Source organism: Labrus mixtus, chromosome 12 (assembly GCF_963584025.1).
Source record: "Labrus mixtus chromosome 12, fLabMix1.1, whole genome shotgun sequence".
Classification (NCBI taxonomy): domain Eukaryota; kingdom Metazoa; phylum Chordata; class Actinopteri; order Labriformes; family Labridae; genus Labrus; species Labrus mixtus.
In genome coordinates this window covers 3,318,769-3,335,901 of record NC_083623.1, presented here as the reverse complement: position 1 = coordinate 3,335,901, position 17,133 = coordinate 3,318,769, and the positions used below count along the sequence as shown (strand labels likewise).

The 17,133-nt window shown below is 42.3% G+C and overlaps 1 protein-coding gene across 1 annotated transcript; it reads right to left on the bottom strand.

Moving 5' to 3' along the window:
• Positions 1 to 3,513: 3,513 nt before the first annotated feature.
• On the bottom strand, positions 3,514 to 15,468 carry flvcr1 (FLVCR choline and heme transporter 1). The gene is made up of 10 exons (XM_061051538.1): positions 14,180 to 15,468; positions 13,057 to 13,198; positions 11,691 to 11,831; positions 11,151 to 11,218; positions 8,377 to 8,480; positions 8,089 to 8,199; positions 6,067 to 6,172; positions 5,684 to 5,795; positions 5,514 to 5,581; positions 3,514 to 4,115 (listed from the first exon to the last, which is right to left on the bottom strand). Exons 1-10 carry the CDS (start codon positions 14,891 to 14,893, stop codon positions 4,017 to 4,019), a joined length of 1,665 nt encoding a protein of 554 aa, XP_060907521.1. The 5' UTR covers positions 14,894 to 15,468; the 3' UTR covers positions 3,514 to 4,016.
• Between the last annotated feature and the right edge of the window lie 1,665 nt (positions 15,469 to 17,133).

The following is a 17,133-nucleotide window of genomic DNA, read 5'->3' as shown; positions in this document are numbered from 1 at the left end:
TTCTGAATGGACCAAAAAAAAATTTGTTGAATGTCGCAATTAAAGGCAGGGTTGGTCATTTTCTCCAGATCCACTTTTTAAGATTTTGGTTGAAATTGTCTGTAGGTCCTGACAGAAATTAATAACTCATGTTCTCTGAAAAAGGAACAAAGAAAATCCCTCATCTGTAGCAGCTTTAAGCCTGTAAAAACTTTGACCGAAATTTTTGGGGCAATATTCAAAAGATCCAACAATGGTTTTAAGATATAAGTAAATCAAACTGTCTCCATCAACAAATAAGCATTCAACTGTTCTGGAGATACAAGGTTTGGCTATGACACTGTGTGTAAATGTGGATGTTTTTGTGTTTTTGTGTTTTTGTGCGGGGTTAAAAAACATGATGACACTCACAGATGTCGAAGGTAAAAGCTTTTAGTGTTGTAATTTTAATGTGCCTTTTGATTTCAACAGAAGCGTACATAGTAATGTCATCTGCATACGGTGTGATTACAGTTTCAATTACAGATTCTCCATCATCCTACAGCGTGTGGATAACTTATGAAATAACTTAAAATCCAACAGCAGCTCTGCATATTTGACATCAGACATTTAATGGGATACATTTAGACAAGAAAAAGCTGAACAAATCTCAGTATCATTCAAGGTCAGTTTTTCGATTTAAATGAACTCTTAAACCAGAGTCCAGTTTCATAGTGACAGTAGAGCGAATTCAATTGGTTTTAAACATAAACTGACTTGATGTCAGTCACTAAATGAAGACAAATAGAAGCCATTTTCAGACTGCCGTTTCAAGCCCTGGTATTTACACCCCTGTTACTTTTCACCTTCAATCTGAATTTAGTGGAGGCGTAATGGGGGGACAAAAGGATCCCCTCTCTGTACCGTTTTCTGAGGTAGTAACAGAGGCGTTACAGAGGTGGGACGGTTTAGGCGGGGTAGCGCAGTGCTGTGTGCTTGCATGTCCGACTTTTGCAACAAAAAAGAAGCAGTCTGAAGAGGAGTAAAATCTGTTCTGCATTTTACCTTTAACAAAAACAATCCTCCTTGTATGAAAAGAAATGTTGAAAACAAAATAAATACAAATGAATGGTTTTACAAATGTGTCATTACGAATGTAAAACATATAACCAGAAATGTTGATTATCAAACAAGACCATGTCTTAAAGTTGTATTTTTTGGGCCTTTTTGCCTTTATTGGATATGACAGAAGAAGAGAGAAAGGAATATTGGGAGGAGAGAGTAGAGGACGACATGCAGCAAAGGGCCAAGGTCGGATTTGAACCCACAGCCGCTGCGATGAGGACTACCGCCCCATGGCACACGCGACAAAGCAGCTAGGCCATACTAATAGTTTTCAAACCAAAGAACCAATGAAGGAGCTTGTAATAACATGTTATTTCACCTTTTTTCAGTGCTATTTTTTTATTAAATAATTTACACAGTGAAATTAATAAATAGCCTAAGTTGACAACAAAAACATACAAACATATAAGTGCTCTATAACGGTTACAAAAAATGAGATAAATACAAAGGAATGTTAGATCTTCATTACTAAAAAAACAAAAACAAACTGAAGAAACTTTCCAGTTTTACACAAAGTATCAGTTTTTGGGCCTGAAGTTTTCACATGTTACCGTGTCAAAAGTACAACAAAGAGATGGAACTGAACTAATAAACATCTTTCTGTTACAGAAAAAAATTGGACCCATCTTCTTCCATCTCTGAAATCTGTGTCAGTGTTTCATGAAGCCCACAAGATGGCGTCAAACTTCTGCTTTATCTTCAAACCTGACACTCAGCAGCTCTCTGAGGCTGAGAGACTCAGTGTGATACCTGACCAGAGTCGACATTAAAAAGACATTTAAAATCATGCAATCGAGTATAAAACTTGTACTTGTTGTGCATTTGTTTCTTTTTGTGCACTGAACTCAGAACATGTTCACATTCTGTTTGGTCCACTGTGGTATTTGTGCAAGCAAACACATCAGACAGTATGCTCAAAATGATTCTGTAAATATCCGCCATCAGGGCGTGCCTGAAGGTTATGCTTACAGAAAGGCATTTGTCAATACAATCTTGAATTAATCATAAGTCGAGTTTTTTTTTAAATTCTGGGTATCAGTTGAGTCCCGATCCTTGTCTCTTTGAGGTCGTGACTTCAGGAGAGGAAAGGCGGTTCATCTTTAGATAAATGTTCTCCACAGTTTATGTGTGATCCTGTGAATGTTCAACATGTTCTCATTCAAGGATATCAGAAACCATCTCTTCAGGGTCCGTCTCAAGGTACCTGTTCGGGTCTGAACTTAGATTATTACTTTCTCTAAACCTTGTGTTTTAAAATGATACTCTCTGTTATTCTAGGAACTGAAACTTAAAAAAATATTACAAGAAGCGAGCTGCGTTGGAGAGGAAGGTATCCATTATAAATTCCAGGCGAACTCCTGCACGCCGTCTAAACACACAAAAACATTTGCAGCATTTCAGAACAGAAACTTTGCCATTGTTTTTGTTTAGACAGCGTGCAAGAGTTTGCTTGAAAACAAGAAAGATAACTGAAAACAAGAAGTTACCAAATATCGGGTGCAAAGACTTTTTTTTTTGGAGCAATGGCGTCAAAAGTGTTTGAATTTTACTGGTATTATAACAATGTTTAAAACTCCAACTTGGCTTCATATTTTGTCTCTTACATACAAATCGAAGCGCATTACCTCCACAAGATAAAACAGCCTGTCCAAACAGCACGCGATTAAGCGTCATCCTCAAAATCAGCCTGATTCTATCGATTCCTATTGGAAACGGGGCGCCATTTTTTTTTGGTTTTAACCCTGACCCCCCTTTTTTTCTATTCTCCTCTCTGTGTAGACAGTTGAGGAACGAGGAAGGAGGGGGCACTGGCACTCGCTTTTCTCTCTCAGCACAGCTCGTTTTATACTTGTTAGCTTGTTGTTCAAAGCGGAGACACCGGTGAATAAATAATATCCACATGCGTGATTTGAATTGTTGGGCGGAGAAAAACTTTTTCCGGCTCACAGCGAGCTGTTTATAACGAGCCTCTGATTGTTGTGATTTGAGTCACCAGCTCATCAATACAAAGCAGCACACAACCGTTAACGTCCACCTTCAATACAAGAGCACCAGATGTCATTCTGTCCTCAAGGGGAAACAGTGTGGACCGTCAGCATGCCATCATCCATGATGCGACACATAAACACTCATTTTTCGATCACTATTGGAAACCAAAGGAAATGAAACGGACCGATACTAAGAACATTTACAGCGTGTTCTACAACGTCAGTCAAGCACATGAAATGATGATTCAAGTCAACTCAGGAAAGGTTGGCCCCTCTGCAGTGGGCAGGAACCAAACCAAACAGGATGGCTTTTCTAGTACTCCTTCTCAGACCTGCAGCTGTGATCCATCGAGAAGACCCAGAAGCATTTCCTCGTTACAGGCTAACTTTTTCTTAGCTGTCAGTTTTCTTTTACGTCTTTTTTTTTTTTTTTTTTTTAACGTAGAAGTCAAATTTTGATACAGTAACCAAAGTAGGAGTTCCAGGGTTTTTCCTACAGATCCAATAAAGTGCGTTGAAGCTTCTTCTGCTTGCATACATTTTCAACAATCCACCTTTTCCAGAATAAAACCTAAAGTTTTGTGCACTGGAGGTATTTCTTACTCTGTGCAAGTGCTTTGAGCGTCAGCAACCTTACGTCTCCTGCAGAGGAGCCTTGAAGGAGCCTTGAAGGAGCCTTAAAGTCTGGGGGGGGGGGGGGGGGGGGTTGGTGTTGATTCTCCTGCCTTGTTGGCTGCCCCCCCAGCTGGCTTGAATCCACTGCAGATTGTGGCTGTGCTTCATCAGACTTTGCTCACCTCCAAAGCCTCCAGCAGACATCATACTTTGCATTAAAACCAATAGCACCCTCAGGTAGTTCATGTAGAGCTGTGCCTGGAATGCCTCCCAGGGGGAGCAGGTTTTTAAAGTTTTTAATGTCTTCAAAGATTCAGTGAGGTGGCAGGCTCACAGCGAGGTTTCACGGGAGAAGCTGACGGAGGGTTCCAGCTTGACTCCGTTGGTTTTCTGCTCTAAAGGGCAATCCCCGGGACACTCAGTCGGAAGCTAAGAAAAAAAAGAAAAGAAAGAGAAGACATTTCAAACGAGTGTCAGCTAAGAACTTGTATTATATGTTATGTGAAAAGTTTTTTAAGTTTTTAGGTAGGCGTAAATAAGACAGAAAATATATATCAGGTCATGTTGTCATCTTTAAATTCACTTTTAGGCCGAGTATCTTTCAGACCGGGCTGAGAAAAAAATAAGTTTTGATTACATTTCTTGAATTCTATACTGTTGGAACAAAGCTGGTGATGTGTGGCCTCCTCTCTTAACGGTGCGGCCCCACTGCATAAGACAATTCGCGAAATTTCATGCAAGACCTCGCTTGTCGCCTAGCCTTTCTGCTGCTTGTGGGCGTGAACCATGGCCTAAATAAGCAGCTGTCAATCACAGCAGAGCGTACACCACAAACTTATTATTTCGGCCAAATGGGTCAAGATTCAAAAACTACAAATAGCCTTTCCTGTCAATCACGGGAGAATACAGAATATCCAATCAAATAGCGGTGCTCGGATCGCACTCATTTGAATATAGTTCACTGAAGTTCAACTTTTGTCCCGCCCCTTTCTCGCATCTCGTGCCTGCGCCTGCTCGCCAAGCATCCCATAATCCTTTGCCCTACTCGTCATCTTTAGTGGAAGCCAAAGCTTAGGTTGGAGGACAAAGAGAAAGCAGAGGATGGATGTGATGGTTGTCTTCTCTAAAGGGCGCGTTACAGTGACTCAGCAGGATGGAGGGAACATTGGAGGAGGAGGATTGAAGAGAGTTCAATCCGCAGGTTTAATGGCCAGGCTCGTCTGGAGGCTGATTTGTGGGACACCTTCAGAAACCATGAGAGGGAATCAGCTGGTAGAGAGGTCGCAGTCAAGAAGAAGAAAAGGAGTTCACCGCTTTTTGTTTATTCAGAGGACCATGGACACAAAAAGATTTACTGTCCAAACTGGGGGGGAAGGAGACTCTGTTCAGGGAGAGTTGAGAGCAGTTCAAGAATCTGTCTCGTCAGGGTCACCTCATGGGACGCCAGGAAAAAAAACTGAACAAAGAGACGCTCAGATGAAAAAATGCTTTTTGTTCTTAAAAAGGGCAAACCAGGAAAACAGAGAGAGAGAAAGTCAGGACATAATAGAGCAAGAGCTGCAGGGACGAATGGATCCCCCCTCTGTACCGTCTTCAGAGGTAGTAGCAGAGACGTTACAGAGGCGAGACAGGATCAGCTGAGTCAGCAGGAGAGCACAGCGCTGTGTGTGTGTGTTTTCTCGTTTTGCTGCTTCAAGTCCTCACATCTCTCTCTCTCTCATTCTAATTGGGAGGAGCGGACGTAAGGAACAGACGCAAGTGAAGGAAACAAGGAGACAGTTAGTGTAAAACAAAATGACCCACTATGAGAGTTTTTCATGCACTTACAGCGAGTAGGGGGTTCCGGTTTGCTTCCATGTTGACATTGTTTCGTTTCAGTTCTGACTTGATTAAAGCTGAAACACAACAAAAAAAAAAGAAGCATTACTTCTCCAACACTTGGTGTAACTAGCGCAAATAAGCAGAGTTACACACATTCACACACACACACAGCCTACCAGTGAGCAGGATTCCCAGGAAGATCCAGGCGCACAGGAAGAGATTCCCAGACAGCGGGCCGTTGTGTGTGGTCAGTTTGCCCTGAATCAGAGTGAAAATGATCCCAAAGATCTGCACAAACACACAAACACACACACACACACACACACACAGGTCAGAAAGCAGCACTAAGAGAACGTCTACTGTCTCTTTAAAATCCGTCGTATCTGTGCAGCACAGGCCCGCTTCACCCTCTGAACTGCACGGTACATGTCAAAGCAGCAATCATGCCCGGGCACGGTACTGAAGAATCGTGCCTATTGTGAAAACGCTCTAAAGTAGCCCGGACTCATATCTCAAAATGTTATTTACAGCAGGTTTTGAGAGAGGAACTTTTTGATACCTGAGCGAAAGCATTGAGGAGTCCAGACGACGTTCCTTCAGACTCTGGGTAGGTGACCTCCACCCCGAACTCGAAGCCCAGAGGCAGGTAACCCGTCATGAAGAACCTGAAACACAGACATCACCCAGGAGAGTAAATTAAGTCAAATGATGCATCTATTCTTCCTGCATGTGTGAACACAGCCTCAAACTATCTCAACAAAACAGAAAATTCCAGAAAATGGAAATGAAAAGAATAGGTAGGCGGTTTTAAGGCGACCCCGCACACGGTCCGTTTTGGACGCCCCTCGGTTTGTCAGATATGAGAGCAGTTATCAGGTCAACAGGTGTTGCAGTGATGGAAGCGGGCAAGAGAAGTGGTTCAGATAGAAGTGATTGTACCCGACCTAAAAAGCCTCTGCATGTTTCTAATCAGCTCCACGAGCAGAAACGTGCTCAAACTAGGATCAATATTGGAGATGCTTTTTGAAAAATGGAGAGAGGTTAGAACACAGAAAGGTTTACAGACCCATGCAGAGCTGGATAAACACTGAAGCTTCAGAGTCCACCACATGGTGACCTGTGTGAGCATCAACTCTAGAGAGGAGGGGGGGGAGACAGCTCTCTATGATGTTTAAAATTTGGACTGCAGTACTCATTTTAAACACTAGGGGTCAGAGCTACAGTGTCTGATGATACAGTAAGGTCATTTCATGATTTAATACAGTAGATGTCTTACAGATTTCTCCTTTATATTCCACTGAACTGAACTATTTTGTCATTTTTTGTTGTTTTCAGATGTATGTGATCGTCTTCTTTTACGTCTTGTCTGTTTTTATGGATCAGTAACAAAACATCTTCGTTCCTGTTATGAATATTAATTTTTCTATACTTTAAACATCTTTAAAATTAACTCAGAAGATACATTTTTATTTTTTTTTAAGGTTTATTTTGGGGATTTTTATGCCATTATTTCAGAGACAGGACAGTGGGATCGGAGCCACAGGTCGGAATCGAATCCGAGCCTCCCGCCTGGAGGACCACAGCCTCTGCACATGGGGCGCGTGCACTAACCACCAGGCTGCCACCTTTTTTTTGATTTATCTCTGACGAGGGTTGCAAACCTTGCAGAGTCGTTGGTCTTTCTGATCCCTCTGACATATCTAGAAGTCGTTTGTGAGGTCTCTCCGTCTTGTGTGAGAGGATTCTTGTGCAGCCTATTGTTGCTATGCAATGTGTAACATCACAATGAAGCGTGTTGGATTCTGTCTAACCGCCTCAGGGCTGCACCGACAGGAACGTGAGCGGTTTGACTGTCAGGTGTTGCCACAACAACATGAAGAGTCTCATTGCAACGGCTGCTTCTCGGAGCTTGAAAAGGTCAGACGTCATCATTAAATACTCGTCTTTACTCAAGAAGTCGTAATTCTATTGTTCCTCTCAACATGTGGACTCGCAATAAACACACGTCAGATGAAACTCGAGCTCGTTATCAGATACCCTCAGAGGACAATGGGCGGTAAAAAAAAAGTTTGTCAGAGCAAATCACCTTCTTTCATTAAAGGCTTCATATGTGATTTTTTGATCCAGTAGATGTCGCCCTTGAGCACCAGCATGAAACCAAAACAACTCGCGCTGCATTGTTGTGTTAGCATGCTAATGCTAGCGATCTTTATTCTGCTCGTATCTTCACACTGCATGTAAATTTACCTGAAATGAGCGTGATCTAGAAACACAGTTAAGCAGTGAGTACAGTATGTTATTCTTCTTTTCTCTAGTCCCTCAATTAAACAACTTTTATACGCGAGGGGAGGAGTCAGCTGGCCGTCCCGGCGATGTAAACAAACTGAAGATAGGACTCTGAAAACTCTGAAAACATCACAGACAGTGGGACTCGGGTGTTACACCCATTGTAGACAGTTATGACTCACAGAGTTATTTTCAGAGGATAGACTTGATTTATATTTAAGAGTGAAAAGTCACATATAAAGCCTTTAAAGAACATATATTTTAAGGACACGTTCTAATAGTCTCATAGTCTTACCCCAGGACTCCAGCAGTGAAGAAGACCAGGTAGATGTTGTTGAGGTTCAAAGTGAAGGTGAAGACCACCATGCCCAGAAACGACAGGATGTACACGATGAGTGTGGTGATCCTGCAAAGACGCAGACACACTTCAGTTATTTGATTTATTTCATAGGAAATCCCCCCCCAGGTGGAAAAGTGAGCGCAGGATAGAAGAAGGTTATATATTATTGTTTTTGTCAACAGATGTTTGCATCCTGCCGTGTATGTTATCAAAACGTGGTAAAAGGGTGAACGTGTTGCCTACTTGTATGCCTTGGTGTGGTCCAGCCACAGGCCGCAGAGGATGGAGCCGACCATTCCAGCGACAACCAGAGTCAGACCAATTCTCCCAGCATTCAACTCCTGGTTCTGCGGGGGGGGGGGGGGGGGGGGGCAGAGGAGGAGGATATGTTCACAAAGCCTTAGTAGACAAACAGCTGACACTACTGTGCACCTTTAATCCTCATCAGACCCGACACAGGTGGATGCAAAGGTTAAAATCCCAGATACCAGATGTTACAAGAGGAACCTCTACAGCCTACTTCAGCTTGGATTTGGCGCTGGTGTTGTCACGATACCAGATTTTTTAACTTTGATGCAACTCTAGTAAAAATCAAACAATATTGGGCAGCCAACTGGTTAGTTTGCACGCCCCATTTACGGAGGCTGCTGTCCTCAAGGGGACGGCCCGGGGTTTAATCCAACCTGGGCCTCCTCCTCCTCCTCCTCCCTGCATGTCATTTGCATCCCTCTCTCTCTCTCTCTCCTTGATTTACATTTCTCTCCATGGTCCTGTCTCTCTGATAATGGTGTAAAAAGACCAAAAAGAAATCTAAAAAAAGAGTGATATTGATCTTCATACTACAAAAGCTGCTGGAGCATTTTGACCTCTTCAAGTCTTTCGCTCTTCATGCACCTTGTTAGTTGGTGAAGTTGTTCTAGAAAATCCCGCTCTGCTTCTTTTTTCTCTCGCGGCAGCTTTTTCCCTGCAAAGACTCGAATGTTGCCAAGTGTAGTTTGTCTAAGGCCTAGTCCACACGTAGGCTGGATTTTCCTCCTCTGTTTAAAACAATAATCCCGTCCACAAAGCTCAGTTCTCAAAAACATCTGCATCGTGTCACGAGCACGCCAAGTCAACAACGATCTCTGCAGGTCAACATAGTGGGAGAGTAACTGTGTCTGTATGTGTGAGCATTTAAAAAGACAAAGTTAGCAACGTTAGCACCAGCACTAGCTCGGTTACGTCTGTCATCGCACTAATCTCACGTAAACAAAAGTGACAGTGTCGCTCAATGACGGCAAACAGAGAAGAAACAGATGCACAGTGTGACGTTACAAGCTCAAAACTCCTCGTGTACACGTAGACACCTAAAAACTGAGTTTCCGTAAATCTTCACCCTGGAAGGAGTTTTCCAAAAGGTGAGTTTTCAGTGACCCTAAAATGCAATTTGTGTACGAAAGACCAAAACACAAAAATCTATGTTTCCAAAAATACCCGCCTACCTGTGGACCAGGTCTAACTTCTAGTCAAACATGTCTCCATACTTATCTTTCGGGTCCAAACAAACATCTTATTCCAACATATTAAAAGAAAGAATGAAGCCTGAATTGCTTTGAATAAGCAATGAAAATCTGACATGCCTTTTTTTCTGCTTAGAATATCATGAAGTACGATGTTTGTTTGGACTTGTCAGATAAATATGTTTTAGAATAAATGTACTGAGATATTTTGACAAAAGATTAGACTAAATGCACTTGTTAAGATTCAAGGTTTTGCAGCTTGGTAAAAAAAAAAAAAAGACTCAAGGTGAAGTTTGTTCTTCTTCTGTACTTTTGGATACTTTTAATCAATATTTTATTGTTTTAAAACTCATGATATGGAAAAGTTTTGAACCTTTTGACAACCTTATTCACAGATGGTGTCTACAGCTGAGGAACTGAATGAGCGCCGGCCTGCCTGTGGGTCCTTCATTGTTGTGTGAGAGGGAGAACAAGAGAAGAGCTTCAGAGTGAATGAATCCGTCGTTCTATCATTTTGCCTCTTGTGCGTTTGTGTAGACACTGATGGTGTTATGGTGGGCAGCAGGCATGCGTGGAAACGGCTAATGAACTCGGACAATAAGCTAATGTCTCATCAAAGCCATCTGATGTTTTCAAACTTGACTGGCTCTCCCTCCATCTTTATTCTTCTCTCTCAACCACCATCCTCCTGTGTCGAGTCTTTTTATGTGCTTTTTAAACATGAATGGAAACACGTTGGTGTTCTGACTGAGAGAAGTCTGTTCTATTATTAGACTGTTTGACCTGCTTTGTAACTACAAACTGTATTCATAACCTTTAAAATGTGACAATAGCTGAGGAACAACACAAAGATCGACAGAAATCGGAGAGCTATTCTTTGTGTCGTCAGTACTGAAGAGAATGGCCGATTCCCCTCCAGGAAAGACTCCCTCAATCTCTGAGAACTCTCTGTCCAAAACACAAGGGACAAAATAGCACACGATCGTCAGACGCCCCTCGGTTTGCCAGATATGAGAGCAGTTATCAGGTCAACAGGTGTTGCAGCGATGGAAGCGGGCAAGAGAAGTGGTTCAGATAGAAGTGATTGTACCCGACCTAAAAAGCCTCTGCATGTTTCTAACAAGCTCCACGAGCAGAAACGTGCTCAAACTAGGATCAATATTGGAGATGCTTTTTGAAAAATGGAGAGAGGTTAGAACACAGAAAGGTTTACAGACCCATGCAGAGCTGGATAAACACTGAAGCTTCAGAGTCCACCACATGGTGACCTGAGTGAGCATGGACTCTAGAGAGGGGGAGGGGGAGACAGCTCTCTATGATGTTTAGAATATGGACTGCAGTACCCATTTTAAACACTAGGTGTCAGAGTTACAGACTGCTCCTTTAGCACTTACAGCTCTTATTCTGTCGATAATATATGAACTGCAAAGAAGAAAAATTGAAGTTGAAGAGGCCAGAGCTCTAAAAAGATCCCAAGATTCGTTCTCCCATTAACTCCAAGTGGTTTGTGTGTTTTACCTCATAGCAGGCCAGGATCATCTGGTTGAGAAGCGTTGAGACAGAGTAGAATGACCCGGTCATTATTCCTGCAAACAGAGAGAGAGAGAAATAAAGAAAGACACAAGAGGAGTGTGCAGTTAGTTTCAGCCCTTTCAAGTCTTCAGGGAATCTGTCAAGCATGAAAATGAATTTGACCTTGACGAATACGTCTTGAGTTTGATTGTGACAACAAGCAACCCTGACAGTAGCGCAAAAAACACAACAGTGCAAATACAAGGTTAACTTGTAGTCTGCAGGTTTACTCTTTGATGCTTCTTTTTGTATTCAAGTCAACTGAATGTTAGTTCAATTGTAAGAAAACTCACCTGTCTCAATACCATTATGACTCAAATTTCTGCATAAAGACCTAGCAACACCAAGTCATACTCAATACATAAGAGGGAGTGCTGGATTCTAATTACACAACACAACTCTGCACATGAAACTCAACAAAGTGCTAAATATTACCTTAGAAATCTATAACGTTTTCGTGTTGATTTGGTTCTGATTCACACTTACCGTAGCTGATAAGCAGGAGGATAAATGCTTTATTTTTTACAAGGTTGACGATGGACTGTTTGTAGGAGTAATCCTCTGGAGGGCAGTCTGGAAGGACAGCCTGGGCGTGACTAGGAGGGAGGGGAGGGTGGTCCGTAATGACTGTTATACAAACAGAAACAATCAAGTTTTAGGTTAGCTTGCTAAAATGGTAATTTATCTAAATATAAACAGATTGATGGTCTCAATTAGCTTTTAGGTTACAAACATGAGGGAACCCAGGACAGCTCCTTGAGGAACTCCAAAAGGCTTTAATGTTATATTAAAACACTTTTAAAATCATAAAACCCACAGAAACTGTGATGAGAAAGAAAAATACACAAATAGAGGGCAAATACAGAGTACACGCACGGTTTGTCATCTAAATGAGCCTTTAAGATGTACTGTGTGTATAAGGGAACCCAGGAGAGCTTGTTTAGGAACTACAAAAAACATTTTATTATAAAAGTTCACAACTACAACTCGCAAAAATCAACTAAAGTAATGATAAGACACTTACTGGACTGTTCTCTCAAAGGTGTGTAGATTAAACGGTGCAAAAAATACATGCTTTCTCACTCAAAAAGATAGGCTACACAGTCAGCTCGCTTGTCATTCATGTGATGATAAAATAAATTAAAATTCATAGACAGCAACTATGTATCACTTTTTTCCTGCATCCCTGGGAGGCTTTTATTTTGGATACATGTAGGAGTTTCCAAGTAAAGAGGTTGGGAACAGTTTACCTAAAGAAGCCTTCAGGTAGCAAAAAATTAGGGAAACCAGGACAGCTCCTTGAGGGACTCCAAATTGCTTAAATGTTATATTTGAACACTTCTACAGACATAAAACTCCACATAAACTGTTCAATACTTTTAATCATGCCTTGTTTAAATCTACTTTAAAACAAATTATAATCCAAATACGTTCTAAATTGAGTTTGATTAGACAGGTTTAATACGAGCTTAGCTATTTCCACTTTCCACCTAACTAACTCACTCTTATTCCAATCTAAAATGCCATTCATACTTGTAATTCATAAAACCCTGACCCTTACCAAAGGTCTATCCTTGACCTACACCTAATCCTATTATCTTAAATCTAAACTCAAATTCTTTCTGTAATATTTTCATCCTTGTGAGGAAAGCTGGCCCTTAAAAGAAACGATTAATACACACTGCACGCCTCTGTTCTTATGTACCCAGGTATGCCTGTGGTCATCTCACATACTTTTGAAGTAACTGAACCATAAATCCCTGGCAACTGGAGCAGATGGCGCATATGTATGCTACCTCCCATGACAGGGCAAGGCGGCGTGTGAATGTGTGTGTCTTTATGACGTGTGTACCTATGATGGTGAGAATGAAGAGGACCGTAGAGACAGCAGCTGTTCCATAAAACATGACGCTGATGTTGTGACCCGTCAACTCAACATCATCTGTTTTGGGGACCAAAACTGGAGGCAGCAGGAATCCTATGGCCGTTCCCAGCTAAGAGACGAGAGTAACAAAGATGGAGAAACATTGTCATAAACACTGCTGTGATTGTTATATTGTGTGTTTTCATATTCTACATATCAAGTTTCCTTTGAAACGCTTGGGAAGTCTGACTGTCATGAACTGTTGGAAAACAAAGATGCAGATACGAAGAAAACTAAATTTATTAAACAAAAAGCCAAAGGCAAACAAAACGCACTAATTCAAAATGTGCAACAAAAAGCCAAAGGGGGGAAACAAGGAGCCACGAGGAAACACTGGAAACTCCAACATAGACGGACAAACTACACTCTATTTACAACATACAATGAACTGACACAGAAGAAACACAGAGACTAAACAGACATGGGTAATCAGACACAGAAGACAAGACAAGAAACACTGGAGACTAGAACTACAACATAAATCAAGAAACACTCAAGAATGTAACATAACCACTAGAACAAAGGATAAGGATAAAAAAAAACTACAAAATAAAACAGGAAACACTTAAGACTAAACTATGAAACATTAAGACAAAAAACACACACAAGGGAAACAAGCAACACTAGGATGGACAGGAGAAATTAAAACATGGAAACCTAAATACAAAACTAAATAAGACCAAATCATGACATTGACATGATCATGACGAATAAAAGAAACATGCTGCGGCTGTTATACTGATGGTAGAGCTCTTCAGAAGGCAGAATATATTCAGTATCTTGGCATGTGGATTGACTCTGTGCTTAGCTTTAGAACACATATGGATCATTTCATCAAACAAGTAGATTTGAGTGCTGGAGCTCTTTATCATTTAAGACAATGTTTCATTTTGAAGGTTAAACAGATATCCAATAAAACATATCATGAAATATAACTTCTAACCATATAAGCTGCCTTGTTAACTTAGGGTTATATGCACCTTTAAGACACGAGAATATACAAATAATAGCCTATCAATAAGAGTATTTGTGGCACTGCGCACATACTGACCTGGTTTCCGAGCACGGCCGTTGCGCACGCAGTAGAAACCTCCCGGGGTCCGAACCACACCGAGGCGACCCGGGACGGCAGGCCGAGGATGAACACCTGCGCCACGGAGCAGATGACCTGCGCAGTGACGGTGACTCCGAACAGCTCGGGGCTCACGCTGGCGCACTTGAGCCACGCGCCGGCGCAGTTGAGGCCGGCGCCCAGCAGGGCCGTGAGCCGCAGACCCTTTCGGTCCAGCAGCCAGGTGGCCGGGAAGATGAGCGGCACGTAGGCGAGCATGTAGACGATGGAGAGCCAGTCCACCTTGTCGCTGGAGACGCCGTAGTACTGCATGAACACGTTGGTGATGATGCTGTACTGGATCCACTGGAAGGCGTTCACGGAGGAGTACAGGCTGAAAACGAACAGCACAGCGAACCGGCGCCGGTAAAGTCTCGTCTCTAGCATCTTCCCTTCTTTCTCTTCCGCCTCCTCTCCTCCTCCTCCTCCTCCTCCGTTAGGCAGCATAGCCTCTCTTTCATCCGGCTGCACCTCCTTCTCTCTCTCCCGTTCTTCCCCCCGCTGGTTGTAGTTCGCCTCGTAGGATGGCACGGCTGCGTAAGGCGGATCCGCGGCTGCTCCCTCCAGCTCCAGGTTCTTCCTGCTGACCGTGATGTCGTCAGGTGCGCCAGCATCCGCGCGCAGATGCTCCTGCACGAGCTCGCCGGCAACCATGATGCTCGTGGGATACTTTGTCTCTTTTTCACTGAGCCGCCAGATGAATATTAGGGGCGAGGCAGGAAGAGAGGAAGCGCTGAAAAGAGCGGCTTCCTCATTCAGTTGGTACGCTACGATGCGTGCAGTCAGGGACTAGTAACATCCAGAATAAGACGACATAAACATTAGAATAACCTACTTTAACTCTGCCCTACTATTGGTGTCTTCCTCTGCGCTCTGGCGTCAGCATGCTGCCATCTATCTCTCTGTCCCTCTCCCCTTCCTCTCCGTGTCGCTCTGTCTTTTGTTCAGCCCACACTGACGCCTGCACACACTGCCTTCCGATGCTGATGAGCCAATAGTAGCAGAGATAGAGCCTGTAGTACGACTGCCTGCAGGGGACTGTGAATGGTAATCCCTGGCCAATGTGGAAGTGAAGCCCCGTTTCCACCTCGCGGTTCAGTTCGGTATGGGGCCATATGGTGCGCACTTTGTACTGTCAGAAGTTGGGAATGGTACCAAAATAACCCATCCCTACTGTCCCACTTTCTGTTGGTAGTCATCCTTTTGTTTTAGTTTGTAGAAATAGCATGTAAAGGGAACAACTCCTGAGCAAGTGTCGAGCTTTAATATCAAATAGTCAATTTTGAAGTGTGACAAATTATGACAATTTGTTTTAGTTCGCTATAAAAAACCTGAAAAAATCGTCCCAATAAGAGTAAAATACAACACTGAGCTAATGTTGGGTTATTTTCACCAACAAGCAATCCTTATAGCTGAGAAATAAAGGCAAATAAATATTGCCAAAATCAGAAGTTCCTCCAGTGGCCACTAGAGGCTGTCTCCAAAAGTGAGTTAATCCCCATTAGGCCTCATATTAAAACGTCCAACTTTATGGGAGAATTAAACATGTTTAAAGCCCAAAGAAATGAATATGAATTGGTTTTTAGACATTTCTTAATTCATTACAAAGGAGGAGGAGAAGATTTAAAAAAAAAAACTAGTGCTGGGAAACGATTAAAAGTTTTAAATGCGTTAATCGCATGAGTTCCTGTGATTAATCGCGATTAATCGCATTGTTATACACAAAATCCAATAATGAATTAAAAAGTAGTGTATAGCGCACTTTTATTGTAAATGTACTTCTCAACTTAAACAATGTAATCAAAGCAAATAAATACAAAACTAAAGCTTATTGCATTGGTTGCAGTCTGGACGCAGAGTGGTGTGGGTCTCCTCTCTGACTGACAGCCTGTGAGAGCTTTTGGAAGGGGGAGGGGCTTACGGCAGCACCCGCTGCTGGTTGAGGACAGCAACTGCAGAGCAATACGTGCTTTCACGTCAGTTTCTTACACCAAAAAAGTCTCCAATAACACGTTCCCTTACAACTACAAAATGAAGGATTTATCTGGCTTTGATAACTATTGGAAATGTTTGAGCTAATGTAATTACTCAACAAAAAGTATTTATAACATTGATTAAGTCACATTTTTTTTGATATTTTAGAGTAAAAATTCTACATACTATACCTCCTCCTCATGGAGGCTCTTAAGACATGAATGAGGGTAAAGTGAACAGGAGTTAGCTGGCAACAGAAGACGTTGACGGCGGGATAAAAGAAGGAGAAGAAGGAGGCAGCAGGATGATGTCAGAGAGCGGGGAGAAAAATAAGTCATGAGACACGATAAGAAGTGAAACTGACACCAAATGGCAGTGGATATAAATATTTGAGTCCTGGGGCATTTTGTGTTCTTCAGTCCATCAGATATCCCGATGAATCGTTCCATGATGGTCTCACAGTAGATCATTATCATGAATGATCCTACCATTCCCACCCATATTCTTTACGTTCTTTGTTGTCTGTTGTTGTCAAAAAAGTCTAATGCCCAGATCAGTAATGATGAAACCAATCCATAAAAATGACAAACACACACCCTGTCAGAGCATGCTGCTTTACGGTGATTAGCCCGTCCATATGCTCAGGCCATTATCTGTTCTAATCCTAATCGTCGTTTGACCCAGTGAGGACTCCACTACAGCGGGCAGGTAGAGGTCTGATCCTGCACGCCCTTCACACCTAGTTAACAGGTACATTTGAAATTAAATAAAACAGACTTGTACAAGCTCATGTTTTACTTTACAGTGCAGAGAACCTGTCCTAAAAGTACCTTAAGTTCTTAACCAAATACCAGCATGGCATACAGTAACGTCTGCTTACCCACACACGACACACCCACTAAGGATTGTCTAACGCTACA